This window comes from Somniosus microcephalus, chromosome 6, assembly GCF_052327205.1.
Source record: "Somniosus microcephalus isolate GS21.2 chromosome 6, FLI_Smic_1.0, whole genome shotgun sequence".
Classification (NCBI taxonomy): Eukaryota; Metazoa; Chordata; class Chondrichthyes; order Squaliformes; family Somniosidae; genus Somniosus; species Somniosus microcephalus.
In genome coordinates this window covers 243875719-243901494 of record NC_140992.1, presented here as the reverse complement: position 1 = coordinate 243901494, position 25776 = coordinate 243875719, and the positions used below count along the sequence as shown (strand labels likewise).

The window sequence follows — 25776 nt, the reverse complement described above, 5'->3', positions numbered from 1 at the left end:
AAAGAGCCCCAGCCTGCTCACTCGTTCCTGATCGTCTGGTAACATCCTCGTAAAAAAAGAAAATGACACTTTCTCCAATGCTTCAACATCCTTTTTGTAGTCTGGAGCCCAGAACTGCACACAGCGTTCCAAGTGTCTACTCACACACTTTGTCACATAGAGACAATGCCCGGGATTCTGCACTCACAAGTTGCAGGATGTGGAGCACAGGGGTGGAAAGTCCCAGCCAATACCTCCAAGCTTAAAATTCCTCCCCCAGAATGTATTTTGAATCTTAGTTGAGCTGTCCAATAGTGAGTGAAATGAGACACTTCCCCAGAGAAAATGAGGAGAGCAACCCATTCAGAACAGCGTAGGCAAAGGGCTTGGTACAGGTTGCCTGCCCTGCTTTCATGGTTGGGTGGTAGCAATACGTGAGCTAAATATTGTGATTTAGAAAAAATGGAGAGGTAGAGAATTTGCCAAGTATCAGTCATTAAGAGTAATAATTATAAGGGAACTATTCTGATATTTATGCCACTCACAACAATGAACACAGTTCTTTGTTTAAATGAGTTTAAAATCTGCATCACTATTAGTGGTCCTAAATGTCAGAACTAACATTCACCCAATGGTGACAGCTCTGGAAACGTCCTTCGCTGCTGAAGGGGGAGGATGTGTTGCTTTGTGCCAGGCTTTGTATTTCTGTTGTGTGAAAAGAGTGGCAGTTTTGACCATAAATTAACATGTGTCTGCCGCCAATTGCTAACCTTCTGCCTAAATGTTGTGAGCTGTGTTGTTTGGCATACTGCAGCTGCTGAATAGATTAAAACCAAAGGCTGATGATGTAGTACTGATTAGATCTGTTTGAACAATTTTTGCATGCATGGATATCTACCCGCTGAGGCATAGATCCTCGATAGCTGCAACTAAAATTGACACAGTGCATTGACAACATTATGCAATGCTTCGGTCAACTACTTGAAACTATGTGAATCATCTTCACGTGGGATTTATGCTACTTTAACAGCATCTTTCAGAGCCTGTGGAAGCTACCAGTAAATTTGTTTGTTCTTGTCGCTCTTTTTGTAATTTTGCTGTGGTGGAAAAGCCACAGCAAATCTACCTAAGTAACTGATATTGAAAGCTGTAATTTTATGGAGATCCCTGATGTGGAAACAACATGCTTGTCTCCTGTATGACAGAGCAAAGTGCAACGAAAGAAAAGTCCCAGGAGAAAAAGAAATGGTGGCATCCCTGGGTAAACCATGCCAAAGGTATTTAATGAGTGTGAAAGCTTTGTGTCATTCTTGATGTAGCACAGTTTGGTTTGCCGTCTGCCTAGAACCCTCAACTTTTGTGTTTCTTTTAAACCAGGAATATATTGTGGGCACATTTGATCAACACATGACAACATAATTGCTTGAATTTTGGTCACTGGAATTCTTGACATTGCATAAATTTCTCACCTGTATTTTTCATTCATACTTCACGTGGGGTTTGTGCTCAGTGGTTTACTGGTCTTATGTCACTTGACATATTTTGCAATTCTACTGTATTTGACCTAATCGCATCTGACTGGACCAATTGATTGAGAGTTACTTTCTCATTTCCTTTTCATTCTTTTTGTTCCCCGCATGTTTCTTTCTTGCAGAGATGTATTTTCCGATCTCCTCCATCTCATTCTCTCCTATTCTGTTTATCTTTTCTTGGTGCACTTTCTCCCCATTCCTCTCTGTTCTGGTTTCATAATATGGAGCTCACTGATGTGAACAAATGGATCTATAATCATGAATAATTATGCAGCATCTCTGACCTCCATGAAGCCACAGCATCAGTGATATCAGCCAGGCAACCAGCCTACACCTCTGTGACTTGGAGCAAACACCATAATAACCTTTGAAAAAGACAACAACGTTTTTTTAAAACCGACATCAGGATGTATGCCATAAACAAAATTTGCTACTGTAAGCCATCCTGGGCTTACTCAGTTTCTTTTTCCAGTAAACCATCGCTTTTTTATATATATATATATAATATATATATATATAGTATATTTTACAAACTTGATGCTGCTTCGTCTCTTTTTTTTAAACAGAACATTACTGTCTGGCTGCAGTTTGAACTCTTTTAATTAAGCAACTTATTTCTAACATCTTTCACCAGTTACCTGGACTGTCTTATGCCCTTATTATATTTAGACCATTCAGAAACACGATCTTACTTGCTTTGGCTGGTTACTCTTTCCATACACAGCAATTTTTCAGTTTACCTCTGGAACTCAGAGTATCACTGTACATATTCGTAACACATGACATTTTGGCATGTGCAGTGATGATCCATTTTTCAGTGTTTTTTGTGCAGTTTTAATGTCAGTGTCATGCACATGTCATTCACATGTCCAGCCTACTGTTCAGCACAAATCTACAGCCAGAGTTAGCCTAATTCATGTAGCCTAATTCATGCCCGCAAGCACACAGTGCAGTTTCAACACATGTCACATTACAGTAATTGATGACACTGGAATTCTCGCCACCTTGCCACTTCTTTCCCTGCTTTCAAAAACCAGTTTAAAACCATCCTCGTTTCCTGTTTTTTTTTTCTTTTATCCACTTACTCTAAAGTGTTTAGAGACTTCTTTCTGTAAGTGAGGTGTCCTTCAGAAATATAAGTTGTTGCTACAACACCAGCTGTAAACGTGTCACTTCTAAACATGTCACAAAATCTTGGTATAACAAGGACACTTGTAATCTTACACTACCTCCTCGGTGTAATTTAGTTTTTATTGGTATTAAATGCCTGTTTAAATTATCTGGTTAGTAACTGGCTGCACGACTGGCTTTCGCTGTATTGAGTACTTAGATACTTAGCTTTATGCATAGATGTTGTTTTGTAACTACATGAAATGTGCCCCAATATTTAAAAGGAACAAGATGAAAAAGAGAACATTCCATAGTTGATATACAAATGTTGATATAACAAGAGTTATTTTATGAAATAACTGATTTATTGTCATTGTCATTTTAGATTGTGGTTTATTCAATAACTTAATTCAACATGCTGTATTTACTGCATTTTTAACACTTGAGTTGTGACTTGGAAGCTAATTGTGTGCCTTTCTCTCAAATTTACCTGTGCAGTGCTTCAGTCAGGAGAATATTACTTGTTTGAGTCGGACAGTGAGGAAGATGAAGAATGTGTGCAGGAGGAACAGAAACCTCCTAAACAGAGTGCATTCCAGGTACTGTGTAACAATAGCAGAGAACAGGAATTCATCTTAAAGTAATACTACACAAGGTTTTGGTGTACTAATATATTGTGCCACAGAATGGTAGGACCCAGCTTGACCCGCACAATGGTGATTTTCTGATCATTCGTAGATTGTCTCAAGGAGTTGCTAAGTTAGCTGCTTTACAGAGAGAAGGAAAACTTTGGATGGTCAACTTGAGTCACTCTCCACACCCAGTTATAGAGTGATGCAAGAACATTGGTGTCCACCTGTGAACAAAGACTTGGTTAACTTGAGGGAAATTTTTTTTTCTTTCCTTTTTTGTCTGAATCCAGGCAGTGAATACCAGAAAGCTATTCAACCAGGGAACTCGGCCACAACCACAATCATCAACAACGTAGTCACAGTTAAGCTCAATCCTGTCGTCATCCACAGGCGCTATTGGATAGCAATTGACAGTGGGAACCCTGGCTAATATTTTCTCCTCCTTATCCGAGGGTGCTAATGCCAATTGTAGCATATTTGAGTGCCCTTTGTGAGTTCAGCTTACTTAGTATGGACTAAGGGTTGAACCTGGGACTGTTCTGTTCTACATAGCTCAGTAGTGCACTGGAGAGTGAGCCGTTAAGACCTAATTTGGAAATTGAAACATTTTGATGCTTCAACCTTTAGGTTTTCTAAAAATACTTTTTTTCTAATTCTTTTAGTACTTAAAAAAAAATCAAGCAAGCAAATGAGTTTTATAACAAAGGATAGAAATTTGGCCAAGCAGTAAAGTATAGAGAAGTTATTATGTTACTGGGTGTATATTATAGGCCACCAAATAGTGGGAAGGAGCAAATTTGCAGGCAAATTACAGAAAGATGCAAGAACTATGGAGTAATGATAATGGGGGGGCTTCAATTATCCTAATATAGACTGGGATAGTAACAGTGTAAAGTGCAAAGAGGGGGAGGAATTCCTGAAATGTGTACAAGAGAACTTACTTGCTCAGTGTGCTTCTAAGCCAATGAGAAAGGAAGCAGTGTTGGATCTAGTTCTGGGGAATGAAGTGGAGCATGTTTCAGTGGGAGAGCATTTGGGGAACAGTGATCATGATATCATCAGGTTTAGAATAGTTATGGAAAAGGACAAGGTACAATCAAGTGTAAAAATACTTAACTGGAGAAGGGCAAGCTTCAGTGAATTGAAAACGGATCTGGCCCAGTTGGATTGGAATCAAAAATTGGTAGACAAAACAGTCATTAAACAATGGGAGGCCTTCAAAGAGGAGATGGTTCAGGTACAGAGTAGACACATTCCCATGAGGGGGAAAGGAAGGGCATCCAAAGCTAGAGCTCCCTGGATGACTAAAGATATAGAGGTTAAATTGAGACAGAAAAGGAAGCTTATTACAAATGTAAGGTTCATAATATAGCAGAGAACCAAGCTAAATATAGAAAGTACAGAAGAGATCTAAAAAAGGGAATAAGAGGGGCAAAGAGAGAATGAGATTAGATTAGCGGCTAACATAAACAGGAACCCAAAAATCCTTGAAAAGCACATAAATAATAAAAGGGTAGTCGAAGGACAAGTGGGGCCGATTAGGGACCAAAAAGGAGATCTTGTGGAGGCCGAGGGCTTGGCTGAGGCACTAAATGAGTACTTTGCATCTATCTTCACTAGCGAAGAGGATGCTGCCAGTGTAACAGTGAACGAGGAGGCAGCAGTGATATTGGATAGGATGAAAATAGATAAAGAGGAGGTACTTAAACGGTTAGCAGTCCTCAAAGTAGAAAAGTCACCCGGTCTGGATGGGATGCATCCTAGGTTACTGAGGGAAGTAACGGTGGAAATTGCAGAGGCTCTGGCCATAATCTTCCCATTCACCTTGGATATGGGGGTGGTGCCAGAGGACTGGAGGATTACAATTGTTACACCCCTGTTCAAAAAAGGGGAGAGGGATAAATCCACCAATTACAGGCCAGTCAGCCTAATGTCAGTGGTGGAGACATTTTTAGAGACAATAATCGGGACAAATTGGCATTTGGAAAAGTTTGGGCTAATAAATTAAAGTCAGTGTGGATTTGTTAACGGCAAATCCTGTTTGACTAATTGATTGAGTTCTTTGATGAAATAACGGAGAGGGTTAATGAGGGTAGTGCGGTTGATGCTGTGTTTATGGACTTTCTAAAGGCATTTGACAAAGTACCACATAATAGACTTGTTAGTAAAATTAAAGCCCATGGGATTAAAGGGACACTGGCAACATGGATACAAAATTGGCTAAGGGACAGAAAGCAGAGATTAGTGGTGAACAGTTGTTTTTCACACTGGAGTGAAGTATACAGTGGTGTCCCCAGGGGTCAGTATTAGGACCACTGCTCCTTTTGATATATATTAATGTCCTGGACTTGGGTATACATGGCATAGTTTCAAAGTTTGCAGATGACACAAAACTCGGAAATATAGTAAACAATGAAGATGATAGTAATAGATTTAGGAGAAGGAGAGAGGAGAGGCAATATAAACTAAATGGTACAGTTTTAAAGGGAGTGCAGGAACAGAGAGACCTGGGGGTGTATGTACACAAATCTTTGAAGGTGGCAGGACAAGTTGAGAAGGCTGTTTTTATTAAAAAAAAGGCTGCTTGAATTCTCCAACAATTTCCTTCCTAGCTTCCCATCCTGATAAACTTCAACTTGTTCAAAACTCAGTCACCTGTATTCTGTTCTGCACTAGTCCCACTTGCCATGACCCACTGTCCTCATGAATCTACTCTGTGCCTCAACACATTAAAGTTAAAATCCTCATTCTCCACTTCAAATCCTTCATGGCCTCAGCCCACCCTATTTCTGCAATCCCCTCCAGAGTTACATCTCCTCCTGTGCTTTCTGGTCATTTGACTCGTACCACCTTTGCTTTCACTCTTCACATCACAATTGGTGCCAGAGCCGTCACCCACCATGACCCCATTCTCGAGCTACACTCTAAGATTCTCTACCTCTTCCCCTTTAAAAACCTTTGGGGAAAAACCCACCTTTTTAAACATGATTTTGGTCTCCTCAGCTAAATCTCCCACCTCGACTTGGTTATTCCCTTTTTTCTTTTATCTATTTTTTCCTCCTGCTCTGTGAAATACCGTAGGAAGTTCTCTACACGAAAGGTGCTATATAAATGCAAGCTGTTGTTACTGGATCTGCAGTATGGAGTGAGCGATAACTTGCTAATAATCACACAATTCTTTATGTTTTTGTGATTTGTTTAGTTGGCGTACCAAGCCTGGGTAACAAATGCAAAAGTGGCCTTAAAGAAAAGACGTGAACATAAAAGGCAACTTCAGAAATTTAAGCAAGACACTGAGGGACTGCAGAAAGCAGGTGAGAATGTCATGTTCCTAGTTTACACAATCCTAGTGTTAGGGGTCCTGTTTGTACCAGCAGTAAATTAAACAAATTCTGGCTGGAAATGTGCGCACACTTCCTGCTCGCCATATTGGGGCCATAATCGTTCTTGTAAATTGCGCAGACCAATTTCTAGATTCATGTACTTTATCAGGCCAAAAGCAGATTTATATTTGTAAAATATGCACATAAGCAAAGAGAGAAACAAACAGTAATAGAGCAGTGACACCATAATAGAGCAATGACACCATAACAAAAACTATCTAAAATGACTTTGTGGCATTTTCCCTCTTAATATCAAGGATGAACAGCTTAATTTAAATTTAAATGTGTGAACATTATATGTTGATTCTCCCGCAATAACCATGTTGGTTTTAAACTTCTGCATGCTTTCTAACACATTCCCAACATATGTCAGGTTGAAGTATGGAAGAAGGCCCAGGAAATAGACTGGGAACTGGATATGCTGGGTCCCAGCCTTCATTGCCAGTTTCCGCAGGGCCTTGTTTGGGACAGAACCTCAGTCCACCCCAAAAAACTCAGTCAATCCAGAGGGGGCATAGTCAGGGCAGGGGTCTCACAGGCTGGGAGTTTCCATGGCCCCAGCCTAGGATCCACTGGGTGGCCGATACAGTGGGTGAACAGTAGCGTAGCTGCCTCCCAGCTGGTGGAAATGGGGCCTACCTGGTCTTTTCGTGGATCACCAAAAATTGGCTGCAATCCTTGGGCTGTCATCTGCGCCCTGGTAAGTGGGGCTGATGGGCTCCATGGAAAAAGTACTTGGCAGCGGGTGACCCCTGGAATGGGAAGTAACAGCTGGCCAGCGCCACTTCTCCAGCTTCCCTTGATGTAGCAGACACCCGAGAAGTGGCCATAGAACCGCGGGTGTCTGCCAGGATCATTCAAATGAAGGAGCCTACCCCGACCCCGCGTACTCTGGAGTAGTGGTGTAGGTCCCAGGCTGACGGATCGCAGCGCTTACGCCAAGGCCAACGCCCTGTGGATGATCAGGCCCGTATTGTTTAATCTGAGAATTTTGCCACTTTTTTGTGCTAATACATATATTAAAAAAAGTACCACTATTTATACTTAATATTGAAATGTGACCGCCTTGTTTTTATGTTTATTGAGATCTGTTTATTCAGTTGGCAGTATTATATAAAACCCCAGAAAAGCTTTTCAATTAATCTGCAGGCACTAAACTGTTTGTATTTTCAAATGGATGGACTTTTTTCTTGGCTTTTATTCATTTTATTGGTTTACATAAAGACAGTTATATTTACACAATACAAATCTTCACAATCAGGATCATCTGTGTACAAACATTGGAATTCAAATTAAGCTGAGTCTTCCCTAATAATAAAAGGGAAAATACCCCCAAAATATTAGATATTTTTAGATATTATAATTTTTTGCTTTTCTGTTTCTCTTCTGTTACTACTGTTTGTTTTCCACCTTTGCTCGTGTTTGTAGGCAGGAGGAGTATAAAGAAAAAGGCTGCAAATTCTGGAAATACACAGCAGCTCTGGGAACTCATGAAAAGCCCATCTTTTCGTAGCTGTGTTATTCCAGGTTTTTCAATTTTTGTTTCATAGGTAGTACATTTAGCTCAATATCCTGAATATTCCAGATAGGGGTTAGAAACCCCACCCACTGTATAATGCCCTCACCCAACATAAAGAGAAGGGAGATTGTCATTCGATGTTCATGAGGTGAGGGCAGAGAAAATTTCCATTATGTAAAATTGACGCTTTGTGTAAATTGCGAATTGAAAATTGTAACTTGAATCCATCATATGATTTTTACTTTCAATGCTAGAATACAAACCTAACAGAGTGTCACTAAATTGAGGTAAGGAGGGTTAGTAGTTCCTGTTGTTATACTATGTAACGTTTCACTGAAGTTAAGTAACCTTTATCGGAGTTATTAACATTGTATGTGTTTCGCTGGGAAAAAGAGTGCATAAATTGTGTGTAAATGTACGTTTGCACCTTCCAGGAGGAACAGAAACACCACTACAGGAAACCTCTTTCATGGATGATGAAGAGGAAGAAGAAGAAGAAGAAATACATTGTAAGCAGAAACCAGAAACTCCACAAAGGTTCCTGGTTGTTTGCAGTTTACACAATATGGGCATTGTCTTTCTGAGGTCTGAGATTTGATATGATACTGCATAGGGCTTTTTGAAGTTTTTCCTCGTGATGAAGCCCAGCATCTTATTAACATTCTTGAGCGCTTTTTGCACTGGCAAGCCAGCTTTTAATGACTTGTGTAACTGGACTCCTAAATCACTCTGTTCCCGTACATCTCACCTCACCCCCCCCCTCCCATGTTTCCCCATTTAGATTGTATTCCCATCAGCCACCTTATACTTTGTTAAAATGCATCTGCTATTGTTCTACCATTCACTTAATAATCTACCCCTGTCCTTTTGCAATTTTCCACCTGCCTCTTCTATGCCTTCCACTTAGTGTAATCGGCAAATCTAGATATACTGCCTTCTGTTCCCAAATCCAGGGCATTTATATATAGAATGAAAAGCTGTGGCCCCAGCACCACTTTCTTGGGGATACCACTGGTTACTGCCCGCCAATCTGACGACGCTCCCTTTATCCCAATACTCTGCTGCACCACCAGCCAAGCGGTTTCATAGGATTACATAGGATATACAGCACAGAAACAGGCCATTCGGCCCAACCAGTCTATGCCGGTGTTTATGCTCCACTCGAGCCTCCTCCCATCTTTCCTCATCTAACCCTATCAGCATAACCCTCTATTCCCTTCTCCCTCATATGCCCACCCATGCCACATGGTAGCCTCCAGTGTTAGCTAGCAACATTTTGTGTAGAACCTCACCAGGTGCCTTCTGAAAGTCCACATATATAATATCCATTGATCCTCCTCTATTCACAACCTCGGGGACTCTGAAAGAATGTCATTAGGTTTACTAGATGTACCCTACCTTTCACAAAGTCATTACAGTAAATAGCAAAAAGAGCTTCTTTAGAACCCACTGGGTAAACAAACCAGGCGGCATAGCTGGAGAACTCGTCAATTAACATCAGTTTCCTCCAATCCCAAACATTGATGTTCATTGTAGTAGACATCTTTGCATAATTAGGAGCCATCTATCTTTCAGTCATGGTGCGTGGGGTATGCACTAGAAATGGCCAGATGAGAATCACAGGCTTTGCATATACTTTCTGGTTCCACAAAAATGTGCAATTATAACCAACAAACTTATCAATCATCTGTAAAATGTATCAGGTAATGGGATCCTTTGCCTTATTAATAGAGGAATAGAATACAAAAGCAAGGAAGTTATGCTAAACCTTTATAAAACACTGGTCAGGCCTCAGATGGAGTATTGTGTTCACTTCTGGGCACTACACTTTAGGAAGGTTGCAGAGGAGATTTACTAGATTGGTACCAGGGATGAGGGACTTCAGTTATCTGGAAAAGCTGGGATTGTTCTCCTTTGAGCAGAGAAGGTTAAGAGGAGATTTGATGGATGTATTCAAAATCATTAACGGTTTTAATATAAATAAAGAGAAACTGTTTCCAGTGGCAGAAGGGTCGGTAATCAGAGGACACAAATTTAGAGTGATTGGCAAAAGAATGAGAGGTGACATGAGGAATCCATTTTTTATGCAGCGAGTTGTTGTGATCTGGAATGCACTGCCTGGTAGAGTGATGGAAGCAGATTCAAAAGTGACTTTCAAAAGGGAATTTGATAAAATACTTGAAGGGAAAAAATTTGCAAGGCTATGGGGAAAGAGCAGGGGAGTGGGATTAATTGGATATCTCTACCGAAGAGCTGGCACAGACACAATGGGCCGAATGGCCTCCTGTACTGTATCATTCTATGATTCACTTCATAAGGGATGCTGGTATGGCTCACTGATTCTAATGACAGCCTGCGCCTTTGTCTTTCAGCTAAGAGCAATGTTGTTCAGCGTATAATGGATGTTCTGAGATTTCTCTGGGTCCTATTCTTAGCCATGGTGGATGGACTGACACAGTGGCTAAACACCCTTGCTAGGCAATACCTCGATACATCTACTGTTCTATGGGTAGAGCGCCACCTGTTGACCCAGAAACTTGCACGAGTAAGTAACTGAATTGACCTGTAGAGGAATCATTATTCTTCACAGGAGAAGTATTCATAAACAGTTTCCTGCAAACATTTCTGTTCAAAGTATATCTCCTTAACATAGCAATGCAATCATATCATCTTCAAGTCCTCTCCCCATTCCTTAATCTGTGTCACTCTTAAAATGATGAGCATTTAGCTGAATAAATAAACAAGAAACAATTGCATTTTTATTTAATAGTTTGATAAATGTTGGATTTTTTAATGACTTGTACAAGAATATTCTCCTTATACCATTACTACAAACACTACAATGTGAATAAATTATATATATTTAATGTTGTTGCTTGCAAAGTTTTCTAACCTCCCTAATACACCGCACTTATTTTTACCACCAATTTCCATCACCTTTTCAGGGTGAGGAAGTACGAGGACCTCTGGATGGTCTTTATGAGACACGAGAGGACGGTAATCAAACACTGTTGCAGAACACTGAGCCTGAAGAATCAACAGATGGCGATGGTCCACAGCTCACCAATACATCAAGGCAGGTGCATAAATACATATTCATAGGCATGTAATTCGGACTCTTGTGATCTAGATTACTACTAAAGTAATAGATAGGGGGCGATTTTAAGGATGAGCGGGATTAGTGCATCTGGGGGCTGAGGCAGACGGAAAACTTTCCAGCTCTCTGGAGCGTGAGGCCTGGGAGATTTAAACTCCCTAGCCTCACCTACATAATCGTAGTCAGTCTCCCGCCCAAAACCCAATGGGAAGAGCTACGTGACCCGCGGACGGGATTGGGATTTTGGATGGCAGGAGGTTGCCACTGAGGACCCGGTTGAACGATCCCTGGCACTAAGGTAATGTTTGGGTGGGGTCAGATGGTCAGGGAGGGAGGGAGGTCAGGGCCGAAGCTTCCTGGTGGGGCCTGGAGGAACAGTCCTGCTCCTCCTGGCCCACAAGGTAACAGAACAAAAATTAAAAGAAGCCCACCTTTTTGGGTATCTTGAGGCTCATGGTCCTCTTCCCAACAGGTTGGGCCTAGCGGGTAAGCCATGAGGGATTCCTCGCACAGGCCCAAGGTTAAGATTACAGATGGTGCCCGATGACATCATTGGAGCCCGATCTGCGGTATTTAAAGCAGGACTCCACTGCCTTCTGGAAGCGGTCCTGCTCGCTTGCTAATATCAGGACCTGTGGAAATGTAGTGTCATCAGAGGGGGTAAGTTGCATTTTAACTGTTGCCAGGTGGGACAGTGCTAAAATTATCCCCATAGTATCTGTCCTATAGGTTTTTTAAATGGGTTAAGAAAAGAGACTTGCAAATTTTAGCCAGTGGCTAAATATTTATTTGTCAAATAAAAGTTTAAGTCCTTGGGTTATTTGTCAGTTAACTTGCCTAGACTGGGTTGGATAAGTTTCATTAGTTCACAGCCAGGTGGCTGGATGTACTTTAAAAACTCAGGGTCCTGCTTGCAGACTGAACGGAGTTGTTAAGCAAAGCGATCGCCCAATCTGCGTTTAGTCTCCCCAATGTAGAGGAGACCGCATTGTGAGCAGTATGTTAAATTGAAAGAAGTACAAGTAAATCGCTGTTTCACCTGGAAAGAGTGTTTGCACCCCTGGGCGGTGGGAAGGGAGGAAGTGAAAGGGCAAGTGTTGCATCTCCTGCGCTTGCGTGGGAAGGTACTGTGGGAAGGGGACCGGGTGTTGGGAGTGATGGAAGAATGGACCAGAGTGTCGAGGAGAGAACGGATCCCTTCAGAATGCTGAAAGGGGAGGGGAAGATGTGTTTTGTAGCGGCATCGCGCTGGAGGTGGCAGAAATGGCAGAGGATGATCCGTTGACTGTGGAAGGTGCCTATCGTGGTTTTGGGAGGGATGAGAAGGAGTGAAGGCATAAGTGCGGGAAATGAGATGGACACCACCTGTCGACCACGGTGGAGGGGAATGCTCGGTTGAGGAAAAATGAAGACATATCGGAAGCACAGGTGTGAAAGGTAGTCCCATCAGAACAGATGAGACTGAGAAACTGGCAGAATGGAATAGAGTCCTTACAGGAAGCGGGGTGGCAGGAAGTTTAATCAAAAGCAAAATACTGCAGATGCTGGAAATCTGAAATAAAAACAGAAAATGCTGGAAATACTCAGCAGGTCAGGCAGCATCTGTGGAGAGAGAAACAGAGTTAACAGATCAGGTTGATGACTTTTCATCAGAACTGGAAAAAGTTAGAGATGGAACAGATTTTAAGCAAGGGCAGGGAAAGGAGGGGGGGCGAAGGGAAGAACAAAAGGGAAGGTCTGTGATAGGTTGGAAGGTAGGAGTGATTAAAAGACAAAGGTATAATAGTACAAAGCAAAAGGAGGTGGTAATGGGACAAGTAAAGAAACAAGAGATGAGTCTAGATGAAGTGTAAATGGGAATGGCAGAATCCTCAACAGCTGCCATGTGGAAAAAAAATTAGGGGCCGAGGTTATGGTCTGAAATTGTTGAACTCGATGTTGAGCCCAGAAGGCTGTAAAGTGCCTAATCGAAAGATGAGGTGCTGTTCCTCGAGCTTACGCTGAGCTTCATTGGAACAGTGTAATAGGCCGAGGACGGAGAGGTCAGAGTGGGAGTGGGGCGGAGAATTAAAGTGACAGGTGACCGGAAGCTCGGGGTCACCCTAACGGACTGAACGGAGGTGTTCCGCAAAGTGGTCACCCAATCTGCATTTGGTCTCCCCAATGTAGAAGAGATCACATTGTGAGCAGCGAATACAGTATACTAACTTGCAAGAAGTACGAGTAAATCACTGCTTCACCTGGAAGGACTGTTTGGCGCCCTGAACAATGGGAAGGGAGGAGGTAAAAGGGGCAGGTGTTGCATCTCCTGCACTTGGACGGGAAGCTGCCGGGCGAAGGTGAGGGGGTGTTGGGGTAATTGAGGAGTGGACCAGGGTGTCGCAGAGGGAGCAGTCCCTTCGGAATGCTGAAAGGGGAGGGGAAGATATGGTTGGTGGTGGGATCACATTGGAGGTGGCGGAAATGGCGGAGTATGATCCGTTGAATGTGAAGGCTGGTGGAGTGAAAGATGAGGACAAGGGGAACCTTATTATGGTTCTGGGAGGGAGGGGAAGGGGTGAGAGCTGAAGTGCGGGAAATGGAATGGACACAATCGAGGGACATGTCAACCACGGTAAATGGGAATCCTCGGTTGAGGAAAAAGGAAGACCTATCGGAAGCACTAGTATGGAAGGTGGCATCGTCAGAACAGATGCGACGGAGACAGAGAAACTAGGGGAATGGAAGAGTCCTTACAGGAAGCGGGTTGGGAGGAAGTGTAGTCCAGGTAGCTGTGAGAGTCAGTGGGCTTATCGTGAATGTTTGTCGATAGCTTATCTCCAGAATTGGAGACAGAGAAGTCGAGGAAGGGAAGGGAAGGATCGGAGGTGGACCATGTGAAGGTGAGGGAAGGATGGTAATTGGAAGCAAAGTGAATGAAACCTTCTAGTTCAGAGCAAGAGCAGGAAACATTACCGATACAGTCATCGATGTACCGGAAAAAGAGGTGAGGGAGGGGACCCGAGTAGGACTGGAACAAAAAACGTTCCACGTATCCCACGAAAAGGCAGGCATAGCTCGGACCTGTGCGGGTTCCCATAGCAACACTTTTAATTTGGAGGAAGTGAGTGGAGTCAAAGGAGAAGTTGTTCCAGGCGGAGGAGGGTGGTTGGGCCTCTGTTCAAGGAAGAAGCGGAGCGCCCTCAGGCCGTCCTGGTGGGTGATGGAGGTGTAGAGGGATTGGATGTCCATAGTGAAAAGGAGACAGTTGGGGCCAGGAAACTGGAAACTGTTAGAGGCGGAGGGCGTCGGAAGAGTCGCAGATGTTGGTGGGAAGAGACTGGACAAGGGGAGAATAAATTGAGTCAAGATAGGAAGAAATCAGTTCTGTGGGGCAAGAACAGGCTGAAACAATGGATCTACCAGGGCAGTCCTGTTTGTGGGTCTTGGGAAGGAGGTAGAAGCGGGCTGTGCAGGGTTGGGGAACTATGAGGTTGACGGCTGTGGAGGAAAGATCTCCAGAGGAGATGAGATCAGTAACAGTCTTGGAAACGATGGCTTGATGTTCGGTAGTGGGGTCATGGTCCAGGGGGAGGTCGGAGAAGGTGTCAGAGAGTTGGTGTTCAGTCTCCGCACGGTAGAGCTCGCTTTGTCAAACAACAACAGCACCACCCTTGTCAGCGGGTTTAATGACAATGTTGGGGTTGGATCTGAGAGAACGGAGTGCTGTAAGTTCAGAGGGAGGTAGGTTGGAGTGAGTGAGGGGAGCAGAGAAATTGAGACGGCTGATGTCACGCCAGCGGTTTGCAATGAAAAGATCTAGAGAGGGTAAGAGGCCAAAGGGAGGGGCCCAGGTAGAACGAGAATTCTGAAAACTGGAGAAATGGTCAGCTGTGCAGGGGAGATGACTCCTAGCCAAAGAAGTGAGCGCGGAGACGAAGACGACGGAAAAAGAGCTCAGCGTCATGCCGAGCTCGAAATTCATTGAGGTGGGGGCGTAAGGGGATGAAGCTCAGGCCTTTGCTAAGGACTGATCATTCGAGGTTTAATCAAGATAGCTGTGGGAGTCAGTGGGCTTATAGTAGACATTGGTTGATAACCTATCCCCAGAAATGGAGATAGAGAAGTCGAGGAAGGAAAGGGAAAAGTCAGAGGTGGACCATGTGAAGGCAAGGGCCGGGTGGAAGTTTGAAGCAAAGTTAATGACATTTTCCAGTTCGGGGTGAGAGCAGGAAGCGGCACAGATACGGTCATCAATGTAGTGGAAAAAGAAGTGAGGAAGGGAACCCAAGTAGGACTGGAACAAAGAATGTGCCACGTATCCTACGACAAGGCAGGCATGGCCAGGACCCATACGGGTTCGCATAGTGATGCGCTATCAACAATACCAAAGGCTATGAAATGGACTTATATGAAGTAGGCTTTTATTGACTAAGAACTAGAGCATGCCTCTGCTAGTGAATCCATCCTAAGAGTTCCCGGGGGAAGGGTGGTGAGTCAGCTTTATACCTGGGCTTAGGGGTGGAGCCAGGGGCTGAGACATGCCTGGACTTGTACAGGGTTAACAGTGGTTTACCACACAGGCATGTACAGGTTAACAGTGGTTTACCACATTCACCCCTCGTTTAAAAAAGAGTCCGGCGGGGTGAAGTGTTTCAAAAGTTTGTATACGAAAGTCTCTCCGGGGGTCTTGTCTGCCGTAATGATCTTCGTGGTGCCGGTTGCGGCGGTTCTTTGCCCGCGGCCGCTTCTCGCGTGGGACGGAGCACTGGCGTGTCGTCCTCTCGGGGTAGGGATGGCACCGGCATGTCGTCAGTTCGTGGTAGACACCCCGGTGGTGCGTCGTGGGTAGTGGTGGTGGGTGGAGGTAGTGGATGGTGATCGATGGTGTTTCGGGTGGTACCTGAGGGTGCGAGGTCTCGAATTGAGACTGTGTCCTCCCGCCCGTCAGGATACACCATGTAGGCGTACTGTGGGTTGGCGTGGAGGAGGTGAACCTTTTCGACCAGGGGGTCCGTCTTATGGCTCCTCACGTGTTTCCTGAGCAGGACGGGTCCCGGAGACGTCAGCCATGGCGGTAGTGATGTCCCCGAGGTGGATTTCCTGGGGAAGACGAACATCTTCTCGTGAGGGGTGGCGTTTGTGGCAGTACAGAGCAGTGATCGTATGGAGTGGAGCGCATCGGGGAGGACATCTTGCCAGCAGGAGATTGGGAGGCCCTTGGATTTTAGGGCGAGCATGGCGGTCTTCCACACCGTTGCGTTCTCCCTCTCTACCTGTCCGTTACCCCGGGGGTTGTAGCTGGTAGTCCTGCTCGTGGCTATGCCCTTCTCGAGCAGGTACTGGCGCAGCTCGTCGCTCATGAACGACGAGCCCCTGTCGCTGTGGATGTAATTGGGGAAGCCAAATATGGCGAACAGGTCGTGGAGGCACCTGATGATTGTGGCGCTGGTCATGTCCGGGCAGGGGATGGCGAAGGGGAAACGGGAGTACTCGTCAATAATATTGAGGAAGTACGTGTTGCGGTCAGAGGAGGGAAGGGGCCCCTTGAAATCGATGCTGAGACGTTCGAAGGGGCGGGTGGCTTTAATCAGGTGTGCCCTGTCTGGCCTATAAAAATGCAGTTTGCATTCGGCGCAGACCTGGCAGTTCCTGGTCATGGTCCTGACCTCCTCGATGGAGTAAGGCAGGTTGCGAGCTTTAATAAAGTGGAAGAACCTGGTGACCCCCGGGTGGCAGAGATCATTGTGGAGGGTCCGTAGCCTATCGACTTGTGCATTGGCACATGTCCCACGGGATAGGGCGTCTGGGGGCTCATTAAGTTTCCCGGGCCGGTATAAGATATCGTAGTTGTAGGTGGATAACTCGATCCTCCACCGCAATATCTTATCATTTTTGATTTTCCCCCTTTGTCTGTTGTTAAACATAAATGCTACTGACCGTTGGTCAGTGAGCAGGGTGAAACGTTTACCGGCCAGGTAATGCCTCCAGTGCCGTACAGCCTCCACTATCGCCTGGGCCTCCTTCTCGACTGAGGAGTGTCGAATTTCGGGGCCCTGGAGGGTCCGTGAAAAGAAGGCCACGGGTCTCCCCGCCTGGTTAAGGGTTGCAGCTAGGGCGAAGTCGGATGCATCGCTCTCCACTTGGAAAGGGATGGACTCATCCACTGCGTGCATTGTGGCCTTCGCAATGTCCTCTTTTATGAGGGTGAAGGCCGCACGGGCCTCTGCCGTCAGGGGGAAGGAGGTTGACTTGATGAGGGGCCGGGCTTTGTCCGCATAGTTGGGCACCCACTGGGCGTAGTAAGAGAAGAACCCTAGGCATCTCTTCAGGGCTTTTAGGCAGTGGGGGGGGGGGGGGGGGTAGTTCCAGGAGGGGGCGCATTCGGTCGGGGTCGGGGCCGATGACTCCGTTTTCCACCACGCAGCCAAGAATAGCGAGGCGCGCGGTGCGGAACATACATTTTTCTCTGTTGTATGTCAGATTCAGCCATTGGGCCGTACGGAGGAATTTTTCTAGGTTGGCGTCGTGGTCCTGCCGGTCATGGCCGCAGATGGTGACGTTGTCTAGATAGGGGAAGGTGGCCTGCAGCGCGTTCTGGTCAACCATCCGGTCCATCTCCCTTTGGAAGAACGAGACCCCGTTGGTGACGCCGAAGGGGACTCGGAGGAAGTGGTAGAGGCGACCGTCAGCCTCGAAGGCCGTGTACTGGCGGTCCTCAGGCCTGATGGGGAGCTGGTGGTATGCCGACTTCAGATCAATCGTCGAGAATACCCGGTATTGTGCTATCTGGTTGACCATGTCAGATATGCGGGGAAGTGGGTATGCGTCTAATTGCGTGTATCGATTGATCGTCTGGCTGTAATCAATAACCAGGCGCTGTTTTTCGCCGGTCTTTACTACCACCACTTGGGCTCGCCATGGGCTGGTGCTGCCCTCGATAATCCCTTCCCTCAGGAGTCTTTGTACTTCTGATTTAATAAAGCTCCTATCCCTGGCACTGTACTGCCTGCTTTTAGTAGCAATTGGCTTGCAGTCTTCGGCGAGGTTAGCGAACAATGGGGGGGGGTTTGACCTTCAGGGTGGACAGGCTGCATACTTTGCGCGGCGCCGTGTTTAAATTCTGCTGGCTGCAGACTGTAAGTGGGGGCAGGGGCCCACCATATGCCATCGTGACACTCTCCAGATGGCACTGGAAGTCTAATCCTAGCAGTACGGGGGCGCAGAGCTGTGGCAGGACGAGGAATTTAAACTCTCTGTACTCCACGCCGTTCACTGTCAGAGTCGCTACACAGTAGCCGCCGACGTCCGCCGTATGGGACTTTGAGGCCATAAAGACCTGGTGGCGTGTGCGCATAACCGATAGGGAGTAGCGTCGCACCGTGTCGGGGTGGATGAAGCTCTCCGTGCTTCCGCAGTCGAAAAGGCAATTTGTGGCATGGCCATTTACCTTTACGTTCATCATGGACCTGGCTAGTTGATGGGGCCTAGATTGGTCCAGGGTGATGGAGGCCATCGCCGAGGTCGGTGGGTCGCTGTAGTATTCGCCCGCGCCGAGGGCCTGGTCCCGAGATGGTGTCCAAGATGGCGGCTCCCCCTCGGCTGGTGGTGTCCAAAATGGCGGCCCGCACGGCTCACACGTGGTTGGTGGGGTCCAAAATGGCGGTCTGTACGGTTCACACGAGGCGCTGCTGGAATTGGGGGTCGATTTCGCCTTGCACACTCTCGCGTAGTGGCCTTTCTTGCCGCATTTGCAGCAGGCCGCGTCCTTTGCTGGGCATTGCTGTCTGGGGTGCTTGGCCTGGCCGCAGAAGTAGCATTTCTGGCCTCTGGTCATTGCAGCTGTAGTTGGGCTGCTGGCGGCTTGTGGCCTTACCGGGTCCCAAGATGGCTGCTCCCGTGGCATCCACGTGGCCATCCGGTCAGGGGGGTAGGCGTCCATGTTCTGGAGGGCCACGTCTAACGAGTTAGCGAGGGCCACCGTCTTCTGCAGGTCGAGCCCCCTCTGTTCCAGCAGCCTCTGCCGAGTATAGTTGGACCTGATGCCGGCTACGTAGGCGTCTCGGATCAGGTCTTCCGTGCATTCCTTGGCCGTCGCTGCTTTGCAATTACAGTCCCGGCCGAGGACTCTCAGTGCCAGTAAATATTCAGCGCCCGATTCCCCGGGGCGCTGTTTTCGGGTAGCCAGGAGGTGTCTGGCGTAGACCTCGTTAACAGGCCTCACGTATTGTTCCTTTAGCGTCGCGATGGCGGCCGCGTAAGTAGTGGCGTCTCGGATGATCGAGTAGACTCGGTGGCTCACCCGTGAGTTCAAGACAAGCCGTTTCGCGTCATCTGTAGTGACAGTAGTGCTGGAGGCCTCCAGGAAGGCTTCGAAACAGCTCAGCCAGTGTTCAAAGTTATTGGCTGCATCTGCTGCTTGAGGATCCAGGTCTAAACGTTCCGGCTTCAAGATTTGCTCCATGTTGAAAATTAGTCAATAAAATTGATGCGCTATCAACAATACCAAAGGCTACGAAATGGACTTATATGAAGTAGGCTTTTATTGACTAAGAACTAGAGCATGCCTCTGCTAGTGAATCCATCCTAAGAGCTCCCGGGGGAAGGGTGGTGAGTTACCTTTATAGGGGTGGAGCCAGGGGCTGAGACATGCCTGGACTTGTACAGGGTTAACAGTGGTTTACCACACAGGCATGTACAGGTTAACAGTTGTAAGAAGTCACACAACACCAGGTTATAGTCCAACAGCTTTATTTGAAATCACAAGCTTTCGGAGCGCTGCTCCTTCTTCAGGTGAAGTGGAGAAATGCATAAAGACACAGCTTATATAGTCAGAGAATCATGTCAGATGTTTACAGGTAACCTTTCCAACTGCCATTTATCGCACCTCGGCAGAGAGATAATCACAGCAGTCAAAGGTGTGAATGGTGTCCAAACAGGTCAGTCAGGGAAACATTACATCAAAGAACAATTTCACCTGAAGAAGGAGCAGCGCTCCGAAAGCTTGTGATTTCAAATAAAGCTGTTGGACTATAACCTGGTGTTGTGTGACTTCTTACATTTGTCCACCCCAGTCCAACTCCGGCATCTCCACACCAGGTTAACAGTGGTTTACCACACATAGCAACACCTTTTATTTGGAGGAGGTGAGAGCAACACTTTTTATTTGGAGGAGGTGAGAGCAACACCTTTTATTTGGAGGAAGTGAGAGGAGTCAGAGGAGAAGTTGTACAACGTAAAAACAAGTTCAGCCAGCGGAGGAGGAGGAGGGTGGTGGTGGATGGGGACTGGTTGCCCCTCCATTCAGTGAAGAAGCAAAGGGCCTGCAGACCATCCTGGTGCGAGATGGCGGTGTAGAGGGACGGGGCATCCACGGTGAAAAAGGAGACGGACCGGGCCAGTGATGCAGATTAGAAAATCAACCTTACAATGAAGTGCAAGGAAGGATTTTGCAGTCCCATTTCATGACATCGGTTCTTTTTTTATTCAGTAGTTCTGAAGAAGAACACTATTCCCTGACAATCCACGAAGAGGAATTCCTGGAATCGGTTCCTGATTGCGGTACAAACTCAAACATCGAGAAACAGAGTTTGGTTGTGGATTCATTGGAGTCAGACGAATTTGTCACAGTCTCAGAGGAGATGGCTGTTCAGCCCATTACCCGCTCCAGGACGGCCAGTGAGCTGCTTGCAAGCAGGTATAGAATTGAAAAGGAGCCAGTTTTAGAAATTATCATTTTATTTAGACCATGTTTATGTGTAGCCAAAACTGAGCCAAATTCAATTAGTTGTTGGTTGTCCTACTTTAACTTGGACTATTACCCAGACTCGAAGAGATTAACAAATTTCCCTTTCAGTAATACAGCTTTGCATAGGTCCAAATTATTTGCATATTTTGTCCTACTTTAACAGAAGACTTGCAATGAAAGATACCCTTAAGTGAGTCAATTAAACAATGCTCTTCTCTTTTGGGGCAAGGTTTAGTTGCAATTCTTGGTTTCATTTTTGTTCTGATCATAGGAATTCATTGAAATTTAGCTTTGTTTCTCTCCTCAGCCATATGTTATAATCATGAATTGTTCTTGTTAAAGTAACCGCACAGTGCAATGCAATAGAAAAGAAATGCTTACATTAGCAATATTTAACTCAAAAACTCAGCCCTCCAAACGGAATAGTTCTATTTGCAATATGTGTAATGATTAATATAGTACACGAAGATAAGACATCTAAAAGCTACTGTACACTAATAACAGAAAATTGTGGTAGTGTGGCGGTACCACCGGTTGTACCTTACATAAAGACACACAATTCCCTTTAACTTACCTTACTGTATGTTTAACTTACCTTTTGGGGCCGTTGCCCTTTTAACTTACCTGTTGGGGCCATTGCCCCTTTAAGACGCGCCCTAGCGCGCTGATGTCACGTCACGTATGACGTGACGTGCGTGCGGCGGCCGCCGGCCCGACTCGGCCTTCTAGGACGGCCGCCGGCACAGCCCAGCCTAGTGTCTTCGGCCTCAACGGCCAGCCGACGGGAACGACGCGATCTTCCGCTCCCGCGGCAAGCACCGGCACAGCCCGGCCTCGCGACTTCGGCTTCAACGGCCAGCGACGCAACGACGCGCATCACGTGACGCCCTAAGCGCGGGAAATGCGAACAACGTGATGACGTCACAACACAAACGCGATGACGTCATCACGCTCTCCACAGGACTGCGAACTCAGTCCTCGTGGAGTCCCCGCTGGGACAAGACCTGTACCACGGTGCTCCTACAGTCAGCCATCTTACCTGATGTAATTAGTCTGTTCCTGTAAATAAACAACTTGTTAATAGTTCGTCGAAGTCAAACTCTCTTATGTAGTGGCGATCTACACGAACCGCTACATTGGTGACCCAACGACGTGAGTACGGGAGCTCATCAATTCCAACACTACAATTGGTGAACCCATATCTGTGAACGATTTTCACGGTAGAAATGCGCGCCTGAACCTCGTCTTCCCACAAGACGACCGACGCACAACCGACGAACAACCACGGAACAGCAACCACCTAACACCGATTCCTCCAAAGGCGACCCCGTCTTTGCGAACGTATTCGCAAGGTAAGCACAGTCTGGAGCAGATCCCGTTTGACACGGACAAAACTCAACCGGACCCCGTTTTTTTTGTGAGCAATTTTCACAAAAGAAGCACGCCATGGAAGCACCAGCCTTTTTGCTGTCGCTACCGCAATCCAGGGAGCCACAGTCTCCCTCGTGCTTTATAAAGGTAGAAGCCCCGTTCGACGAGAACATCGATGTGGTGCCGACCACGCACTTGCTTACGGTCCCCGTACTCGTCTTCCCTGCCGCCACACGGATCGTCCGCCTCTACATCCAAAGCAACAGCAAGTATACATCTCTCCAAGCGCGGGGTACAGCATGTTCGGGCCCACAAAATCGGAGCGCGCCCTGCGGGGATACCACGAGGACTCACCCCCACGAAACACGAGGACGCACCCCTCGCGCACGAGGACCCATCCCTCGCGAACCACGAGGACCTATCCCTCGTGAAAAACGACGACGACTCCTCCGCCGACGACGCACCAGCCCTTCAGCCTGCTGGTTGTGTTACCTACTACATGATTCGGCGTGAACAAAAAGCATGCCGCCCTCCCGGCTGTTTTCTCCTAAATCTAAAACAGTTACAAGTGTTGCCGCCCTCCAGGCAGAGTTGACCCCTCCTGAAAGCAATAACAACCCGGACTATTGCCGCCCTTTCTCCAGTTTTTCCTTTAACAAACGCAAACCTCTACTGACAGACCCGTCCTTGACGAGTGCAATAACGGGCATCCTGCGGCCGCGATCAGCCACGTGAAAGTTGCTGGCATCACTGATCAACGCAGCAACTCTTCACCCTCCGTTGTTTTATCGTTGTAGCACTATGGCACACACCGTTCCGTGCGTTCCAGCCTCCCAAAGGTTTCGCTCACCTGTCGGCGAGTTCACCGACCTCGCCTGTCAAGTCCTTCTAGATCGCTCGTTTGGCGTTCCTGCAGAGTTCGTCGGAACAAGGACTTGTTTCAACATCAACGGAGACATCGCCCGCATCTGCCCAAGCTGCCCGTCACTCTGGCACGTCTCCACGGTCCTTCGCCTGATGGATACGTTTTATTCGCCACAGACCTCGCCTACCAAGTCGAGACAGCATGACCGCCGTGACCACCAGCTCGTCAGACCATCTCATCCTTGGACTTCTGTTAAAGCGAATCTGGGGGGGGGGCCTATGTGGCGGTAACACCGGTTGTACCTTACATAAAGACACACAATTCCCTTTAACTTACCTTACTGTATGTTTAACTTACCTTTTGGGGCCGTTGCCCCTTTAAGACGCGCCCTAGCGCACTGACGTCATGTCACGTACGACGTGACGTGCGTGCGGCGGCCGCTGGCCAGACTCGGCCTTCTAGGACGGCCGTCAGCACAGCCCGGCCTAGCGTCTTCGGCCTCAACGGCCAGCCGACGGGAGCGACGCGATCTTCCGCTCCCGCAGCAAGCACCGGCACAGCCCGGCCTTGCGACTTCGGCCTCAACGGCCAACGACGCGCATCACATGATGCCCTAAGCATGGGAAACGCGAACAACGTGATGACAACACAAACACGATGACGTCATCACGCTCTCCACAGGACTGCGAACTCGGTCCTCGTGGAGTCCCCGCTGGGACAAGACCTATACCACGGTGCTCCTACAGTCAGCCATCTTACCTGATGTAATTAGTCTGTTCCTGTAAATAAACAACTTGTTAATAGTTCGTCGAAGTCAAACTCTCTTATGTAGTGGCGATCTACACGAACCGCTACAGTAGGACTAGAAGCAGGATGTTGCATGCCCTCTTAGTTAGGGGAGTGTGTACGGTGCATGAATCTTAGAAGGGATAAAAATTCTTAAAAAGTGGGGAAAAAATTACTCATCAAGTATAACATTTTAACATTAATATCTTTGTCTTTATCTTTTTAAGCCATTTTTCTATTGAAGAATTGGAAGAATCAGAGAGGTTTTACCAATCCCAGAACCGATTTTTAAAACTGGTGTTTGCTGTGTATAACGTCATTGCTACTAATTCAGAGTTGACCTGCTACTTCATCATTATCCTGAACAATATGATCTCTGCCTCTGTAATCACACTCTTCCTTCCCATCCTTATATTCCTCTGGGCAATGCTTTCCATTCCTAGGCCCAGCAAACGATTTTGGATGACAGCAATCATCTACACCGAGGTGAGTTATAGGAGTATTGCGTATTCTTCACACTACAAATTTATGTATTATGAAATATTATGTGCACTAAAGTAAAATTGAAAAATTATTGTAATTTTCTGGTTAAATGTCACAATGATTTTAGCAGTTTTCCTGTGTTTTAAGATAAATAATGTGCATATGTATGATGTATGGAGTTATACAAAATGGGACTGTATTTTGATTATAAACAACATCCATTATAGCACTATGTGATTCACATACTAGGCGTCAGCCTTAGCTCACTCTCACTTCTGAGTCAGAAAGTTGTAAATTCAAGCCTCACTCCAGAGACTTGAGCACATAATCTAGGCTGACACTACAGTGCAGTACCAAGGAAGTGCTGAACTGTCGGAGGTGCCGTCTTTAAGATGAGACTTTAACAAGGCCCTATCTGTCCTCTCAGGTGGGCGTAAAAGATCCAATGACACTTGGAAGAAGAGCAGGGGGTTCTTCTGGTGTTCTGGGCAACATTTATCCCTCAGCTAACTATGACAAACAGATAATGTAGTCGTTTTTCTCATTGTTGTTTGTGGGACCTTGCTGTGTGCAAATTGGCTGCTGCAATTCCCTACATCACAACAGTGACTATAATTCAAAAGTACTTAATTGGCTGTAAAGTGCTGATTGTGTTTGAGTTTTATTTCAAATCCCTGAGCTTGTTGCACTCTGGTTTGCTTCACCTGTTTGTCATTGAGTAAAACAGTTCTCATGAAGATCACTGTAGGTATTAGTCGTCATAAGCCCAGTGACTTTTTACTGTTTTCTTTCATTATATTCAGTGTTTAAAATTTTCATGCAAGTGTAAAAATCGTGGTTCATATGTGACCTGCCTTCATTTGACTTTGCAGGTGATGGTAGTGATTAAATACTTATTCCAGTTTGGATTCTTCCCTTGGAATAGCCACTACATCACTTCACTTTATGAAGACAAACCATTCTTCCCACCACGTATTCTCGGATTGGAGAAGATGGATGGTTATGTTAAATATGATCTGATTCAGCTACTGGCACTTCTGTTCCATCAGTCCCTGCTAAAGGTCGGACATATTTACATTCATTATTATTGATACAACAGGCATTTGTTCAGTGATATGAAACATAACAATACTGTACATGAATGTGGTCAAATGTGCTTTTAAAATATGCTATACTGGTCTAACCCATGTGGCACACTATCCATTGGATATTGAATTCTTGTTTACGGTGGCAAGTGAGAGCTGAATCATCAGAGAGCAAAAAGGTTCCTTTATCCGACGATAAACCTGATG

General features: G+C 46.1%; 1 protein-coding gene across 4 annotated transcripts in view; it reads left to right on the top strand.

The window, feature by feature from the left end:
* Window positions 1–25776, top strand: part of piezo1 (piezo type mechanosensitive ion channel component 1 (Er blood group)) — a 398994-nt gene that overhangs the window by 340143 nt on the left and 33075 nt on the right. For 2 of the 4 annotated variants that reach the window (XM_085991680.1, XM_085991679.1), the window contains exons 31-39: window positions 1185–1256; window positions 3120–3220; window positions 6456–6567; window positions 8590–8664; window positions 10528–10700; window positions 11101–11231; window positions 20722–20928; window positions 24229–24487; window positions 25357–25545. In XM_085991680.1, coding sequence (XP_085847806.1) covers window positions 1185–1256; window positions 3120–3220; window positions 6456–6567; window positions 8590–8664; window positions 10528–10700; window positions 11101–11231; window positions 20722–20928; window positions 24229–24487; window positions 25357–25545 — 1319 coding nt within the window. The remainder of the gene's footprint in view (window positions 1–1184; window positions 1257–3119; window positions 3221–6455; window positions 6568–8589; window positions 8665–10527; window positions 10701–11100; window positions 11232–20721; window positions 20929–24228; window positions 24488–25356; window positions 25546–25776) is intronic. The other 2 variants (XM_085991682.1, XM_085991683.1) reach the window with 2 other exon arrangements.